Source organism: Oenanthe melanoleuca, chromosome 8, assembly GCF_029582105.1.
Source record: "Oenanthe melanoleuca isolate GR-GAL-2019-014 chromosome 8, OMel1.0, whole genome shotgun sequence".
Taxonomy (NCBI): domain Eukaryota; kingdom Metazoa; phylum Chordata; class Aves; order Passeriformes; family Muscicapidae; genus Oenanthe; species Oenanthe melanoleuca.
The window spans coordinates 1590511-1606289 of NC_079342.1; the positions used below are offsets into that span (position 1 = coordinate 1590511).

The following is a 15779-nucleotide window of genomic DNA, read 5'->3' on the forward strand; positions in this document are numbered from 1 at the left end:
TAACACTGATCACATCCAATTTTCTAGGAAATGATTTGATAAGACATGTGGGTGTAAAAAGCTTTCTTCTACCTCGAGCATGAAATGAACCTATTTCTCCTGCCTTGAAATTTATCTTAAAGCTGACAAATTCTTGCCTCTCTGTTTTAAACCAAGTTTTAGTTCATCCAATGACTCATTCCCAGTCACTTTTGTTTTGAGCTGGAATGATTTCTCTTACAAGAGATTACATTTACTAAAATCCCACAGCTATGTGGGTGTACTTTGTGTTATTTTATGGATATATTTTATTTTTTTGCTGCCCATCTTTGCCTAGGAAGGAGCCTGAATTGGGCTGATGATCCAGAGTTCCAGAATGGTTTGGGTTGGTTAAAACCCATCCAGCTCCACCCTTTATCATGGGCAGGGAATGTTCCACTGTCCCAGGCTGCTCCAAGCCCTGTCCAGCCTGGCTTTGACAAACCCCAAATGCTTCCCAAGCCTGGCTCCTTTTCCTGGCTGAGCAAAGCCCCAGCTCAGGGAGTTCACCCCAAAGAGGTTTCCAGGGATCTGACCTGTTGGAATCCTGGAAACTGGGAGTTTGGAACTTTCTGTGCTCTCAGGCACTGACCTCCAAAAGAACACTGCATTTGACCTGAGGCCTTGGAGAAGGCTTCCAAAATTGAGTGAGAGAGTTAGGATCACGGGTTCAAATAGAAGTAATATCACAGGGTGAAAAATTTAGAATTTAGGGTTTTGGAACATAGCAATATACAGAGAGCAAAATGGAGGTTTTAGGGCAGAGGTTTCTTTCTTCTTCACCTTATTCTTCATGGGTGTGGGTGATGCTTTTGTGACTGGATAGAAAATGTCACACTGTGCGTCATGGGTGTTTGATTATTGATCAAAAGTAAAAATAATTTAGGTGTTAGCTCTTAACTGGATAGCTAGGCCTTAAAAGACCCTTAAAAGATCATTTTTAGGTTGTTAGCTAGAAGTGCTGCAGCACTCACTGTAACATAGATAAGAATTAATAAACACCTCAGTCCTAACATGAAATACCATCTCCTGCACATTCCATCCCGACTCTGGCAGAAGTAAAAGATTTCCAAAGCCATCCTCACCATCCTCTGTGCTGCTATCAGAGCTGCCAAGGTGCTCCTGCCTGGGGCTCCAGGGGCACAGAAGGACACGTGCAGCCTCCTGCCCTGGATGCTGAGCCCGTCCATGGCCGCTCTCACGCTCTCCGCCTGCTCCGCGCTCTCGTACTCCAGCACCGCGAAGTCCCCGCTGCCGCCCTCCTCGTCCTGGGCAAACTGCAACAGCAAAGTGCAGCAGTCCATGGAAATGGCAACTGCAGCAGCTGCCTGCACTACTGCACCTGCCCCTTTGGAAGAGCTGGTCAGAAGTTTCTTTTGCCTTTTGTCTTTTGCACCCTGGGGTCGAACGAACCATCGCGACTCCCGCTCGCGTTGAGCGTCTCGTGACACCCTTGCACAGCTGGCACAACCCAAGCTTAGTATTTCCCCCCAAACCATGAGGATTCCTTCTCAAAAATCTGGAAATCAGTTGGATATCACATCTTCATCTATTTGGCACTCATGGTTATCTGCTCATTCCTTCCATCATCTCTTCCATTCCCACCTTCATTTCCATCTCACCTCACGGAGAGCCTAAGCCATGAAATGCATTTGACACATATTTAAACAAAGCAGCAATGAGAAGCCAACAGTAAATCCAGCTGGATGCTACAACCAGTTTTATTTTGAATTATAAACTCATTATTCTTCATTTTTTTCAGCCTGCAATCATCAAAGTGTCGTTCATCAGGGTGCATGACAGCTGCTGAAACATGCAACAATGCAAATTCCCCAGAATCTGGTGCCTTTTGGGAGCATGTGAAGGCTGGGGTTGTGGGGGATGCCAAGAGAAGATGCCAGACTGATCAATCAAGCAGACTGGAAAAGGGCTTACGTGGCAAACACTGCTCTGCCCTTTGTGTGCAGACTTTGAGAGAGAATGAGCAGATTTAAATCCAACAAAAAAACAGGGTGAGAAGGGAGGGATGAAGCTTAGGCAAAAATCTCCAGTCCCTAAATGAATGGGAATGATAAACTGATAGCAGCTCTGGTGTGGAAGAGACAAAACCTCCTCCAGATTGCACTGGATAGAACCAACCTCAGCCCCACAAACTTCCCCTGACAACTGAAATATAAATGTCAAAGATCTGGAAGAAAAACAGGGTGGTCAGATCCTTACTGGCACTGTTACAGCTTGGCCTCTGGAGAATATATATTTAATATATAAATACACTTTGTATTTATATTTTATTTTGATACCAGTTTAGGTGCACTGGCAAAGACCTGGGGTACTTGTGAAAAGAAGGGTCTGAAGCTATGGAACACCTGTATTTTAGTTTCAGTTAAAATGAAACAGTTAAAAACTCCCTTAACATGTCCCAGGTGCAGCCACCAAAATTCTTGCAAAGGATTCAGGAATTTTTCAATTTCCCAAGTAAACAGGTAGTGAAAAAAAGCTCTTTATTCCTATCCAGATAAGGGTGGAGACCTTTTAGTGACAATTTAAAGCTGACAGAAGAAAAGAATGAGGTTTTCTGGTCCATTTTGTCGAAACAAAGGACAAAACACATTTTTCCTAATATCCATGTGTAAGTATTCAGCTTCAGCTCCTCCTGACAGAACATTTCTGTTGTCAATAGAAGAAAAATCCAAATGATTTTTTTTAAAAATGGTAACTTTGGAATAAGATGAAATACTCAGAGTTTATTTCATGAGTTCAGGTAAGAATTTTGGGCAAATAATTGTACCTACTTGATGAAAGTGTGACCCAAGATTTATTATGATTTTAAAAGCTAAAAAGTCAATTTTTGAGTGCCTCTAACTGCACAGCAGAGCTCTGTCAGTGCAACCCATCTTTCCCCAAGAAGTCTGTTATTCTTTGGAGCTCAGAATTTTTAAAGGATGGTGAAAAATCGTTGGGGGAGCTGATAACAATCCCCAGATTATTTGACAGCTGGAAAAAAAATCCCTGAAGGAAAAGACTTAAAAGGATCAATCTGTTGAGATAATTAAACAAAGATTGAGCAGGAGACTTGAGTACAGCATTTAATACCTTCTTACAGAAGAAAATAATGGGGAGCAAAAGCTCCTTAATTTAGGCATCAGTGAGGTGAGGCTGAAGCCAGACACATTCCCAGGCTCCAGATGAAAAGAGCCAGGAATGGGCATTTTCTGGGAAGAGCTCATTCCAGTTTATTCATCTCCTGGTGTGTTTGGATCAAGCAAAGTCTGAGGATTTATTTTGGCCAACTCAGAGCACTAAGGAGGGTGTGAAGGCCTGCAGGGGGTCAGGCTGCAGATCCTGCTGGACCTTCTGCTCCTCATGCTGGGGATCTCTGGGTGCTCATCCCTGGGCTGATCCCTGAGCAGACTTCCAAGAGACTTAAGGGAAAAAAAAAATCAACCAAAAACAAAACAAAAAAAAACAAAACAAAAAACAAAAAAAAAAAAACCCAAAAAAAAAACCAACAAAAAACCACCAAGCCTGCAGCTGAAATCTGTGACTACAAATAAAGATTTCCTTCCACTGCCTGTTTATGATGATTTATCTGTGCAACATTTATTTGTGGTCTCATCTCACAAGCCACGAGGATGAGAAGGGAACTTCTGCACTACAAAGGCAAGGATCCATCTCTTCTGTGCTTCCAGCTTTCCAAAATTTGTGTCACTTCTATCCCTGGAAATACCCAAGAACCCAAGCCTGCATCTTCCTCAGTTAGGGGAGAACATATTTAATATGAATATATTAATTATATGACGTATTTTGCATCATCTGAACTGTTGCATTTGCATTCATACACTCTTGCTTTCTTTGAGCAATAAAACCTTCAGCAATGTTTACTTTAAAAGCTCTCAAATCCAAATTACTCTCAGTAAATGACACAAGGGGATGTATTACAAACATTTTGCTGGCATTTCGCTGGAGTGGTGTCCTGCAGAATTCCCAGACACCACGGATCAAGCACTGCACACCCAGAGCAGCTCATCACCACTCCCACCACTGAGAAGATGCACAAAATATTAAGAAAATAAAAATAAATAAGAAAATAAATAAGAAAACCAGAAGTGGAGGATAGCAAGAGTGAAGTGAAGTGAGGCAAACCCAACATACCTGGCAGAACACAGGTTTGTACTTGAGGGAGAAAGCCTGGATCAGCTCCTTCGAATCAGCACAGTCCTTTTGTAACTTCTCCACACAAAGGCACTTGGAGTGAATGAGGTTTGTGGTCAGCTGGTTCACATCCATCCACTGTGCAAACAGAGTGCTGTCCTCCAGCTGCTTGCCCAGCAGCTCCAGCCTGGCCTTGGCAGCAGAGTCCTTCTTCATGTACTCCACGAAGCCGTAGCCCTTGGAGAGGCCGGTGAGCTCGCTGTACACCAGGAAACACCTCTCCACGTTGCCATAGGCACGCACCAGCTCCTCAAACTCCTCTATGCTGAGGGAAAGGGGCAGGTTGGTGATGCACAGCAGAGCATCTGTGGGCTGCAGCTGCACTGAGATCTCCTTGCCACGCAGGCAGTGCTGGTGGAACTTCCTGATGGCGCTCTGGGCCTGCTCCCCGTTCAACAGGGTGACAAAAGCTGCAAGAGAGGAGTGGGGACATCACCTACCCCAGGCACAGCTCTCCCTCCCCTGGAACACAGGGAGAGCTGCAGGTTCACCCCAAAGATACAACAGATAAATAGATCTACCATATATATTGTAGATCATGTCTAAATTCTGGGATTATCAATTGAACATCATCAGCAATTAACTCAAAAAGTGACTATGTTGTGATGCACACAACTTCATTACAAAACAAAATTAAATATTCTACCAGCAGACTATTATTTACTAAATTAAATATTCCACTGATGTCAACACATCACACTCTTTGATGACAACATCCACAAGTTCTCATTTTGGGGCTAACAGGTTTTTTTGGGGGTTTTCAGTCCATAAAGCATTTCACACAATTCCAAACTGGATGAGGGTGGCAGGGACCTCCTGAGGGCCTCTTGTCCAACTTGTTCCTCACACAGGGTCACCAGATGGGTTCCCAGGATCCCAAGGGATGGAGATTCCACAACCTCCAACAGTGCTGGGTGACCCTCACAGAGCAGAAGTGTGTCCTGATGTGAGCAAACTGCAAAAGCATCAGGAGCTGGGCAGGTTTCCCTCTCAGGTTTGTCCCAAGAGAGGCCCCAGGACCATTTTCCAAAGGAATTCAGGCAGCTGAGGTCAGCTTTGTCCCAAAGGGACACTCCCTGAGGAGAGACCAGAGGGGACCAGAAAACTCCTGATCAACACCAGAAAAATTCCAACTTTCACCAGCATCAGTAGAAGGTGACAAAAAAGGCACTGAGGGACACCAGACAAGCTGTGACAGTCCATGATGTCACACAGCACATGATGTTCCTCACAGAATTGAAACAGATGAAAGTTTTAAGTTCTCACCTGTTCTTTTATTCCTGTCCACATAGCAATATTTGATTTCATAATCTTTAAACAAGTCGTGGATTTCCTGCAAGGGAAAAGTACAAGTGACATCACATAAATAAGCCACCAAACCAAGCAAGTGTACAAATCCATCCTCATTTCAAACAAAACCAAAAACTTTCCCAACAAACAGAGAATTTCACCATAGAAACACCATCAAATATTTGTTTTTAAAGGAGTTGGTTACACTGCTGCAGCAATGTTTTTATCTCACATATAAAACTGGCTTGCTGAATTTGATTAATTTACTTTTCATTCTCTGAGGTCACATAAACACAAAAGGGTGTCCTGGAACTGTCTTTTGATAAAGACAAATAACATCACAGCTCATTAAATAGCAAAACCCTCTCCATTTCTCTGAAGTACAACTGGCATAGCTAAAATACCACATGGACAAGGAGCACTGGCAGCATCACATCACCAAATGTACTGAGGGCACAGCACTGCCCCAAAACCCAGCAGTTGCTTCAGTTTCCTGCTCAAGTTCACTTTAATAGATTTTCACTCTTAATAATGGATATTCTTTCACCCAGCAGATAATTGTGGCCAGAGTACCCCCTGGAAAGTATCCTCTATCAATTACTACACAGCTGCTCAACACAGAATCAATCCCAAGAGTGTTATTTGCTCCCACTAATTAATGGGAAGAGAGGAGGGATGGGTAAGAGCAAGTCTAAAAGGAGTTTGCTACTGCTATTCCCAAAAAACTAAGGTGCACATGCCCAAAAACCCTACAAATTATTACCAGTTCAGTGGTGAGAAAGCAGAGATGATCACCCACCACCCCAATAAAAAAACAGAAGTAATAACCTGGATATTTACATTATTTGAGCTGGATAAATCTCATACACAAGAGTGCAAGATGATTTCTGCAAGCAAAATAATCAAACAGCTTTGTCTGAAAGTTTAATTGCTGAGTGTAGCTGCCAGTTTGGTAATTCAATATATGGAGCCTAAAGGTTAATTGGGTTCTCTGTGAGGGGTATCAGGTGCACACCTTTTAGTCAAGAGAGCACCAATCTCTGGTTTCACTGTTTAACAGCTGTCAAATACTGCATTAATAAAATATGGCAGCATTTCTCCAGCCAGCACATGTCCTCAAATAAGGTGTGATAAGGATGGGGTTTCTGAAATGCAAGGTATGCCCAAAATTCAAGCCACCACTGGTGGGGGATTTGAGTGTGGACACCTCTCAAACAAGAATTAGATGGTTCTTTCTCAGGTGTGAGAGACTGAGAAGACACTTTCTGTACAGTTTTGGCAGCTCAGTTGTGCTGTGCCACTGAACACTCCAAAAAATTGGTTCTGCCCCCTCAGAAAAAGAGGGACATATTTGCTCTTCTGATTTCCTGTATTATTTTACAAGAGTGACACTGGAAGTTTTATATGATGATTAGGTAGCAGGAAATAGGATTTCAAACAGCTCTGAACACTCTTTTGAAAGTCATCTGTGTATCAGATGATTCCACATGATTTCCCAGCAACTGCCTGAAACTCTGAGAGGAAAAACAGCCCCTACTGAACAAATCTTTGGGGGATAATTAGGAGATCCCATATAAAAACTGATGAGAATATAAGGGAGATTTAAATAAAGTCTAATTAAAGAATAAAAATTTTAACACCAACTTCTCAGGTGGCTGCAAACACTGCCAGGTTTGTGCCCAAGATTCTTGCAGGAAGGTTCTGGTTCTTGTGCTTTTGAGGCAGAGCCCTTCACCTGTGGAGCTGGGGCTGTGCAGAGTTTCAGTGAAAGCATTTCTCACATAAACACTGTTTGGGAGGGTTTACAAAGATAAAAGACTCCCTGCCAACTCCAGGGAAATGTGTATTCCTCTCAGTTAAACAGCTGTAAATATCTGTGTGTTACACTGAGATCTCTCTGCTTTAAGCCAGGCACTTCTCTAAACTTCACCTCCAACATCTCCCAGCACTCAGGTCTGCTGGAAAAGAAGGAACAGAGCTCCCATTGTGATGCTGGTCCCAGTTCCACTCCCACTTGCAGAGCAGAAGTGTCAGGGAAAGCAAAGGGAGCAGCTCAGCCCTGATCCTGTGCCCCAAGCAGCTCCCCAGATGGTCCCAGCAGGGAATGCTGGCTCTGGGGGAGAAGGGGCTCAGCCAAGTCAGGTACAGAGTGAACCCTGCTCACTTGTAGGGAATGTAACCTCATCCTACTAAACATCCTACAAACAACAGCAATATTTACCAACGTGCTGGAGGTACAAGTGTCACACATTGGACAAAGCAGATTTTGACAACAAAAATATTAAGCAGTCTGGCTGGTCCCTTCCAACCCAAACCATTCCAGGATTTTGTGCTCCTGGAAAGAAATATAAGCAACAAAGTATGGCTACTCTACAGCCCCTTAAAGCTTTAAAAGCAGATAATCTTGTCATCAGCACAAATTAAAATTTTATCTAGGAAATGATCAGTAATATGTGAAAACTAGCAAAAAAACCAAAATCAAATATAATAAAGGGAGTTTAAGAAAAATCACTCTTTATATATTATTTTCTACTGTAAATGTGGTCTTGAAATACTTCAGTTCTTGCCCTGTCTTGTCTTGGGTAGAAAAACTGGCAACTGAGTTTCCAGCACTTATTATCAATTATCTCTGAGACTTGCACCTCAGAGACAGAAAAAACTCCTTAGAGAGGATCTTTGTGTTTAGTACCTGCATTGTTTTAAACACAAATGAGAAAGGGACTCATTCACAGGCCCATTTATCAAATTAATAAAGCTCACTGGTTTATTTCTACTAAAAGCAGCTTTTCCTACCCAGACTCTCATAGTACAAGGGAGAAAACAGCCAAGAAATTCTCAGTACTCACCTACTCACAATACAAAAAAATATATACAATAATGTATATAAAGCCTACAGCACACCAAACTCAAGCACTGTGCTCTCCATAGATGTAAAACTAGACTTGATATTAAATGTAATAGTTGTGCTATTCTGGCAACAGAATATTTAACAATTGTAAGGGTGCCTGGCCAGATTTCTGCAGTGAGCTTTAGGGAAGCCTCCAATATAAACACTCTCCAAGCCTGGTCTATAACTTGGCTCTCACTGAGCAGCTGAAGGCCTAAACCTCACAGGAATATCCTTGAAATGGGAATCAATTAAGTTTAAAGTAGTTACTTGGCTAACCAAGAAGTTTTAAATCATCTCACAGCTGAAAAAGGCTTTGTTCCATTTGTGCAGGCAGGACAGGAAAAAGAGAACCACTCAGAAAAAAAAAAAGCTTTACATTTACAAAATGATATAATGAGGTGTTCATTTGATTCACTTTTTAGACTGCTAAATATTTGAGTTCATGACATGACACACTGCAGATATTAAATAAATTATTTCACTGCAGATATTAAATAAACAGTAAGTAATAAACAAGAGAATATTGACACAATTTAAATAATATGTTACTAAGGGGAAAACCCAGAGCTGTGTTGGAGAGCAAGTGCAGCACTCAGCACCAACAAGGGGGTTAATAAAAAAACAAAAGGACTGATGCAAGGTGCAATTTTAACCATTTCCTGATCAGAGAGGTAGGAAGGCCTCAATATTTCATTAATTGCTAAATCCCCCTAAGAAGCAACATTTCAGGCAGACTGGGCTCACCACACCCCTTCCTTCCCAATTTCCAAGGGGATTTCAGTGCTGAGATGAAGGAAAGGTGAGATGTGGCAGATGCTGACCTGCCCAGGAACAGTGAGCACTGAGGGGTGTCCCAAAGCTCCTGCCCTGCTCATTCCCTCTCCATGTCCACAATCCCAAACCAGGAAACCTGAAATGGATTCAAACCTGCCATTCCAGGCCATAAACTGCTTTTGGGGCAACCCTTTGTGTTTGGGAATTGATTCTCACTTTTGTAAGATAAGAGCCTTCAAAGATCTTTAGTAAGAAAATGTGAAGACAGGAAAACAACAATTTCTCAGTGGAATGAAAAACTTTTTCCTCTGATCTTCCAGAGACTTTTGGGAGTCTTGTTGGTGAGAGGATCTTTATGGGACTGGAAATTACCTCCATCCTTGGTATAGTGGGTGGTGTGAGAGCTAAATGAAAGAGGGAAAAGACATAGAAAGAGGTAACTTGGGTGAGCTCAAAGCAAAAGAAAAGTAACAAAGAAAATTTTCAAATGTCCATCTTAAGGCATGAGAGCTGCTCCCTCTCCACAATGTGCCTTTCATGTTCATGCAGTGTGACAGAGGAGTAATGAAAACACAAAGGCCCTTCTGCTTAAAGGTCTGGCATCCAACAGATTGGAGAGAGCACTTCCTCAAATCATCACACCTCATTAGAGGCTTTCCATCCTACAAGGAAAAATGATGGCTAATCCAGGGAGAGAGGGAAAAAAAGGGAAAAAATGCTACAACCCCACCAGAAACAGCACCATGCTAAGCAGTGATTTGGCTTTTGATCAGGAACAGACAGCAGAGAAAAAAACTGAATGGGTTTCATTCCTTCAGGTTCCAAAATAAATCCCTATCCCAGGTGGACTGCACCAGGTTTGTGTCAACACCTCAGTGTTTCCTTCCTCTCTGGATTCTGTCCCACCCCAAGAGAACCACGGGGTGTTAAAATAATTAACCAGCCCTGAATTAAAGTAGAGCATCTCCTCCATCAGATTTACTCTGTACAACTGTGACACAGTGGCATTTAGGGATAATCAACCCAAAAATGGTTGGGAGCAAGTGCATCTTCCACAGCATCTTCTCTGCAAAGAGGGGAAGCAAAAAGCCAACAGCCCTTGCTGGGCAGCTGATCTCAGCACAGAACACTGGAGATCTGGCCATAAACCTCAGTAATGATCAGCAAAAAACCATAAATAACCCAAGATCTAATCTTCCCAGCAGGAACTCCATGGGATAGGAACTGGTATTTCATATCAGAGTCCCAGTGATGAGCCACTGCCCCTATGGGAGTTCATCAGCCATAAATAAGGAGCCACTAAGAGTGAAAAAAAACCAAACTGGGGGAAACCATAATCAATTATTCTAATCCAATAGGGTACATACAGAAAAAAATTAAATGGTAAAATTAAAGTGGTAATTACCATTTTCCTGGTTTGGGATGTGACACAATTAATTGTGCCCTTACTGGTTCAGTGCTGTTCTGACTTTAGGATGACACTAGTGTTGGTACCACGGGGATGTTTCAGTTGTTGGCAAGCAGAGCTTGCTCTGAGCCAAGGACTCTGCAGTTCCCATGCACAGATGCAGGAATGCCAGGAGGGAGCAGAGCCAGCACGGCCACAGGGATGCTCCACACCACACAATGCATGCCCAGTACAAACTGGGAGCAGCTGGCATCAGCAACTGGGTGCTGAGCAACTCTACTGGGAATCACTTGTTTGTCTTGGCTTTAATTCCTTCTTATTACAATTAGTATTAGTATTATTCATTTTATATTAATTTTAGATATGGGGGCTTTTCTCTTCAGTAATTAAACTGCTCTTAATTCCCAAGCTTTATTTTTGCCCTGATCCTCCCCAGCACCAGAGCAGTGAAGAAGTGAACATGTGGCTGTGTGGTGCTTATTTGCTGGCTGGGGTAAAACAATACAAACTCACAATAAAACTTCCTTTTTAGTGAGGTACAACCTCACTTCCATCCTGGTCATCCTGAAGTTCTTGGCATCTCTTTAGCAGAAAAGGAGAGGAAGGTGTTATTTCCTTCCCTCCCTCTGCTCAGAGCACTGGGAACAGTTTTAGGATTGTTCCAAGGATCTTCTGGTTGCAATTTTAGCTGTTCCAACACCCCACAGGACCGTGTTCCTTGCTGCTGGAATGGAGGATGGATCAGGGATGGTGGCTCAGGGAGATGCACACACACAAGGAATCCAAGACCCCTGCCCCACTGCCAAGCACTGCTCAGGATAAAAGGAATCACTACAACCACACTCACTTCTAGTCTCTTGGCAAAGCCTCTGGCTGCACATGAGTCTGACCACAGCACCACATCAGAGGCTGTCAATGCTAACAGGAGCAGCCTCTCTATCTGCTGTTCTTCAAAAGGACTGACACTGAGGGATGGATGATCTCCCTGCACACCCCACACCACTGCCCTGCCTCATGAAGCCATGAAATGACTGCTCTGAGAGCACAGGGTATTTCCCACTGTGGCAAGGATAGCTGGAACTGGGGGACAGGGATCTGCCAAGGCTGCAGGAGCAGAGTGGGTCACTGCTCCCAGCACACATCCCAGGGAAGCTCCATGGAGAAACCTCCAGGTGAAGCTCCAGGAAAACCTCTGGTGATGCTGCTGCACCCTCAGTTCTGAATTCTGCCTTTAAGCACAGTCACTGCCACAGTGAAGATCTGAAGATGTCAGCAACAGCCTGTGGCCATTTCCAGGCCATTGTCACACCACATTTTCATACTGTGCTGGAGGAATCTCATGAAGATGAATTTGGGGAACTACCAGGCAGCTCTGGAAGAGTTCAACACTAACCAACTTTGTGCACAGCAAATAGAGACTCTGCCTTCAAGAACAGTGAAGAAGTAAATTGTTTACCACAGATTTGCCACAAAAAAAACCTTTCTCCATGGCTGTGGTGAGAGAATTGCCTGAAGAAACACTGATCCTGCAGGCATCTATTTGTAGGTTGAGCTCTGTTTAGTTTCTACAACTGCAAATCTGTTTCTGGTTCAGAAACCTCAACGGACATTTCTTCTGTGGCCTCAAGAGTAATTTAATTTTTTAATTTAGTTTAACACAGGTGGGGATCCAAAGGTAATTTAAGATTACAAGTACAATAATAAAGTTAATATGTAGCTACAACTGGCAGAGGAATTATATTTGTTATGTAACTTCATATTGAAAAAATAAGTTTTTTTTCTACTTTTCTGACAAAACTGAGTATCTCCACCAGTCTCTCTATCAGCAGAACAGTTATTTTCACTTCAAAACTATTTTGGTAAATCTTGGCCTCACTCTTCACTTAACAACAAATTGCAGCAAAGCCAACACCCCAACGCTCAGAGATGAATAGTTACATTTATGAAAACCTATTCTGGGAGACTTGGCTGCATTTCAGTGATGTTCATCTCCCTCTTGACAGTGTATAAAACTGGCCAGGTCAGAAACAGTTTATCTGATTTTACTTGACTCACCAATTACTTCAAGGAGAAAACAGAAGAAAAACCCGTGTTTACCACGGGTGTTGCTAACTGGCAACAACAAATGTTAAATTTCATAGTAATTTTGGAATTATATGACAGCCAAATACACAGGTAGACTTAACATGCCTGACCACAAACACACTTCTTTCCAAAACTGCTCCAGGACAGAAACTTTCTCTCTAGAGCACAATTCTTCTGCCTTTGTTACCACCAGCAGCAGCAGCTCATCAAAGTTAAAAACTAAAACGACAATTTGTAAAGTGCATTTTAGGATCTGTACAAGGTGTTCAGGGCAACATCAGAATCCCATATATAGGAGAAAAAGGCATCTAAGTGCTGCTTTTAAGCCATCAAAATAAAAAGGCAAACTTCCAGAAAACTCTGCGGCTGCCAAACTTGACCTTAACAATGGTATTTCCCTGTAGCACTCAGTGGCTTGAAAGGTTCCACAGAGGTGAATTCCCACCTGGGAACGCATGAAAGGCCCGCAGTGGCACAGGGGACAGAGCTGGAGTGTCCGAGTGCTGCTGTCCTGGCCATCCACAGGCAGCGTGTGCTGACACACCAGCAAAGCCCTCTCTGCCAACACCGCCACTCCACCGAGACATGAAGATCAGCAGCTCACCACGCTGCGAGCTCGCCATCGAGGTGCCTGAAGCACCCCAGCAAAGCTGTCACCTCCCAGCTCCGAGCAGGGCCGGACACACCGGCAGGTTTTGTTCTTGGCGAGAACAAAACAGGCACCAGGGCAGCGGCCAGCTGGGCGCTGCGGCTCGGGTTACTGGAGCTCTCCGGCATGAATAGCGCCTTTTTCCGCCGGAGCTCTGCCGAAATTGAGAGTCTGCACGTGCTGCTCCTTCCCGCAGGTAGCGAAACCACCTGTGCTTCAGAGAGGGGGAGGCAGACGAGGAGCACATCAGAACAAAAGCCGCAGTTACTTTTTTTTTTTTTTTTTTTTTAAATACTCGTGCATCAAGTTGTGTGTTTGGAGCTGGTGAAGTGACTGTGCAGCTAAATCACCTCAGCATCTGAGTCACGGCACTCGGTTGAAGAGTTCAGCGATCATCTCCTACCAACAGCAGCAATTTGAGCGGAATTTTCCTAAACCACCGTCAGACTGCGGAAAACCGCTTTCCCTCTCTACGTCTGGCTCACCTCACAATAATAATAAAAAAAATAAAAAGCCAGTGTGGAAGCTTTTTCGCCCCGATTTCGCAGCGAAAGCGGCCGTGCTGCAGTGCCCTACCTGCGCGCACACAGGTGCTCCCGTTACCCGCCCGCCTCACCGCGCCCCCGCCTCGCTCCCTCACGACCCCCGGCAGCGCTGCCCGGCCAGCCCGCCCTGGCCCCGGTGAGGGCGCGGACGGGCGAGCCGGAGCCGCTCTCCGCAGGTAACAAAGCCGCCCCACGGAGCCGGCTCCGGGCGAATGCAGCCGAGCCCCGCGGGGAACCCGGGGCTGCCCGCGCCTCCCTCCCCGCAGCCGGCCCCCGCCTGAGGCGCGGGCGGCAGCGCGCCACGCCGCCGGGCGGGCTGCGGGCAGCGCTGGCGGCCGTACCTGGCTGCTGCTCTCGGCCGGCAGGTTCCGCAGCAGGATCTTGCGGCGGTTGCCCAGCTCGCGGCGAGTGCTCGCCAGTCTCCTCGCCACCTCCTCGGCGCTCAGCGGCGGCGGCTCCGCGGGCAGCGCCGCGCCGCGCTCGGCTCCCGCCGCCATCTTGCCGCGCGCCGGGGAGCGCGGGGGGAGCGCGGCGCTGGGGCCGCCCCCGCCCTGCCCCGCCCGGGGGGCGCTGAGGGAGCCCCGGCCCGGCCCCTCACGGCCCCTCACGGCCGCGGGACCCCGGCCCGCCGAGCCCGCGGGATGCGGGACAGCGGGACAGCGGGACAGCGCAGCAGGCTGGGGCGGGCCGGGCTGGGCTGGGCTGGGCTGGGCTGGGCGCTGCCCGTAACGGAGCTGCAGGGGGTGTGCGGATGAACGGGAGCGCAGCGGCGATTTCACAGAATCAGGTTGGAACGCAGAGCGGACATCTGGTCCAAGCGCCCTGCTCGGGCAGGGTCATCCCAGAGCACACGGCACAGGATTGTGTCCAGACGGGCCTGGAACATCCTCAGTGAGGAGACGCCGGAGGCTCTCTGGACAATGTATCACCCGCACTGTGAAGTTCTGCCTCCTGTGCAGGGGAATTCCTGCCCGTTCCTCTGGAGCCGCTGCCAGAGCACAGCCTGGGCCCTGCCTGACCCTCCCTGCACTCAGGGACAGACAGACACCCAGGGACACACAGGGACAGCCAGGGACAGCCAGGGCTGAGCCCCTCTCTCTGGGCTCCTCTCCAGGCTGAGCAGCCCCAGCTCCCTCAGCCTTTCCTGGCACAGAGATGCTGCAGCCCTTGCTCAGCTCCAGGAGCTCCTGCCCTGCTGTGCTGAGGGTGCAGAGCTGCACAGAGCCCTGCAGAGGAGCCTGCAGGGCTGGCACAGGGTGGGATCCCTGCCTGGAGATCCCATCGTGTCCCCAGGCTGGCTCAGGGACAGCTCATTGTCCACCAGCACCCTCAGGCCCTTCTCCCTCCATCACAGTGACACATCTCCAGACAGATTTTTGGGAAGGATTTGAGTGGTCTGGAGGAGAGCTGGGACTCTCGTGAGGGGAATTGCTCCAGTATCCATACTGATGGATCCTGTTCCTCACCCTGCAGGAATCATTAAAAATCCCCATCACTGCCACCTTCCTTGGCTCCAGATCCACCTGGAGACACTGAAATACAGAACAGCAGCAAAATAAAGCAGATCCCACAGAAGCAACAGGGCTGGAAGAGACCTCTGAGACCACTGAGCCCAGCCTATAGCCCCAGGTGAACCAAGAACTCACTGCAGATCAGCAGGCACAATGGCCCAGAGATCTTAGCCCAATTTTATTCCTCATCAGGAATGTGGCAAACTAATTAAAATCCATGAAAATGGGGAAAACAGCACCTGGGTGCTACACTGGTGACACAGGGGACAGGCACAAAGCAGCCCAGCATCACAACAGAAGGACAATATTCCATGGAATCACTATAAAATAAATCTCCCCTTTCATGAAGTCTCTGTCCATAAAAACATTTCACTCAGTCAGCACCCACTTTAAAAAA

General features: G+C 46.1%; 1 protein-coding gene across 2 annotated transcripts in view; it reads right to left on the reverse strand.

The window, feature by feature from the left end:
- RAVER2 (ribonucleoprotein, PTB binding 2) overlaps positions 1-14677 on the reverse strand; it is a 29902-nt gene extending 15225 nt beyond the window's left edge. Inside the window, exons 1-4 of one of the 2 annotated variants that reach the window (XM_056497807.1) lie at positions 14213-14677; positions 5497-5563; positions 4171-4640; positions 1104-1295 (exon numbers count right to left, since the gene is read on the reverse strand). In XM_056497807.1, the coding sequence (XP_056353782.1) occupies positions 1104-1295; positions 4171-4640; positions 5497-5563; positions 14213-14368 (885 nt within the window). In that variant the 5' untranslated portion in view covers positions 14369-14677. The remainder of the gene's footprint in view (positions 1-1103; positions 1296-4170; positions 4641-5496; positions 5564-14212) is intronic. The other variant, XM_056497806.1, reaches the window with a different exon arrangement.
- Between the last annotated feature and the right edge of the window lie 1102 nt (positions 14678-15779).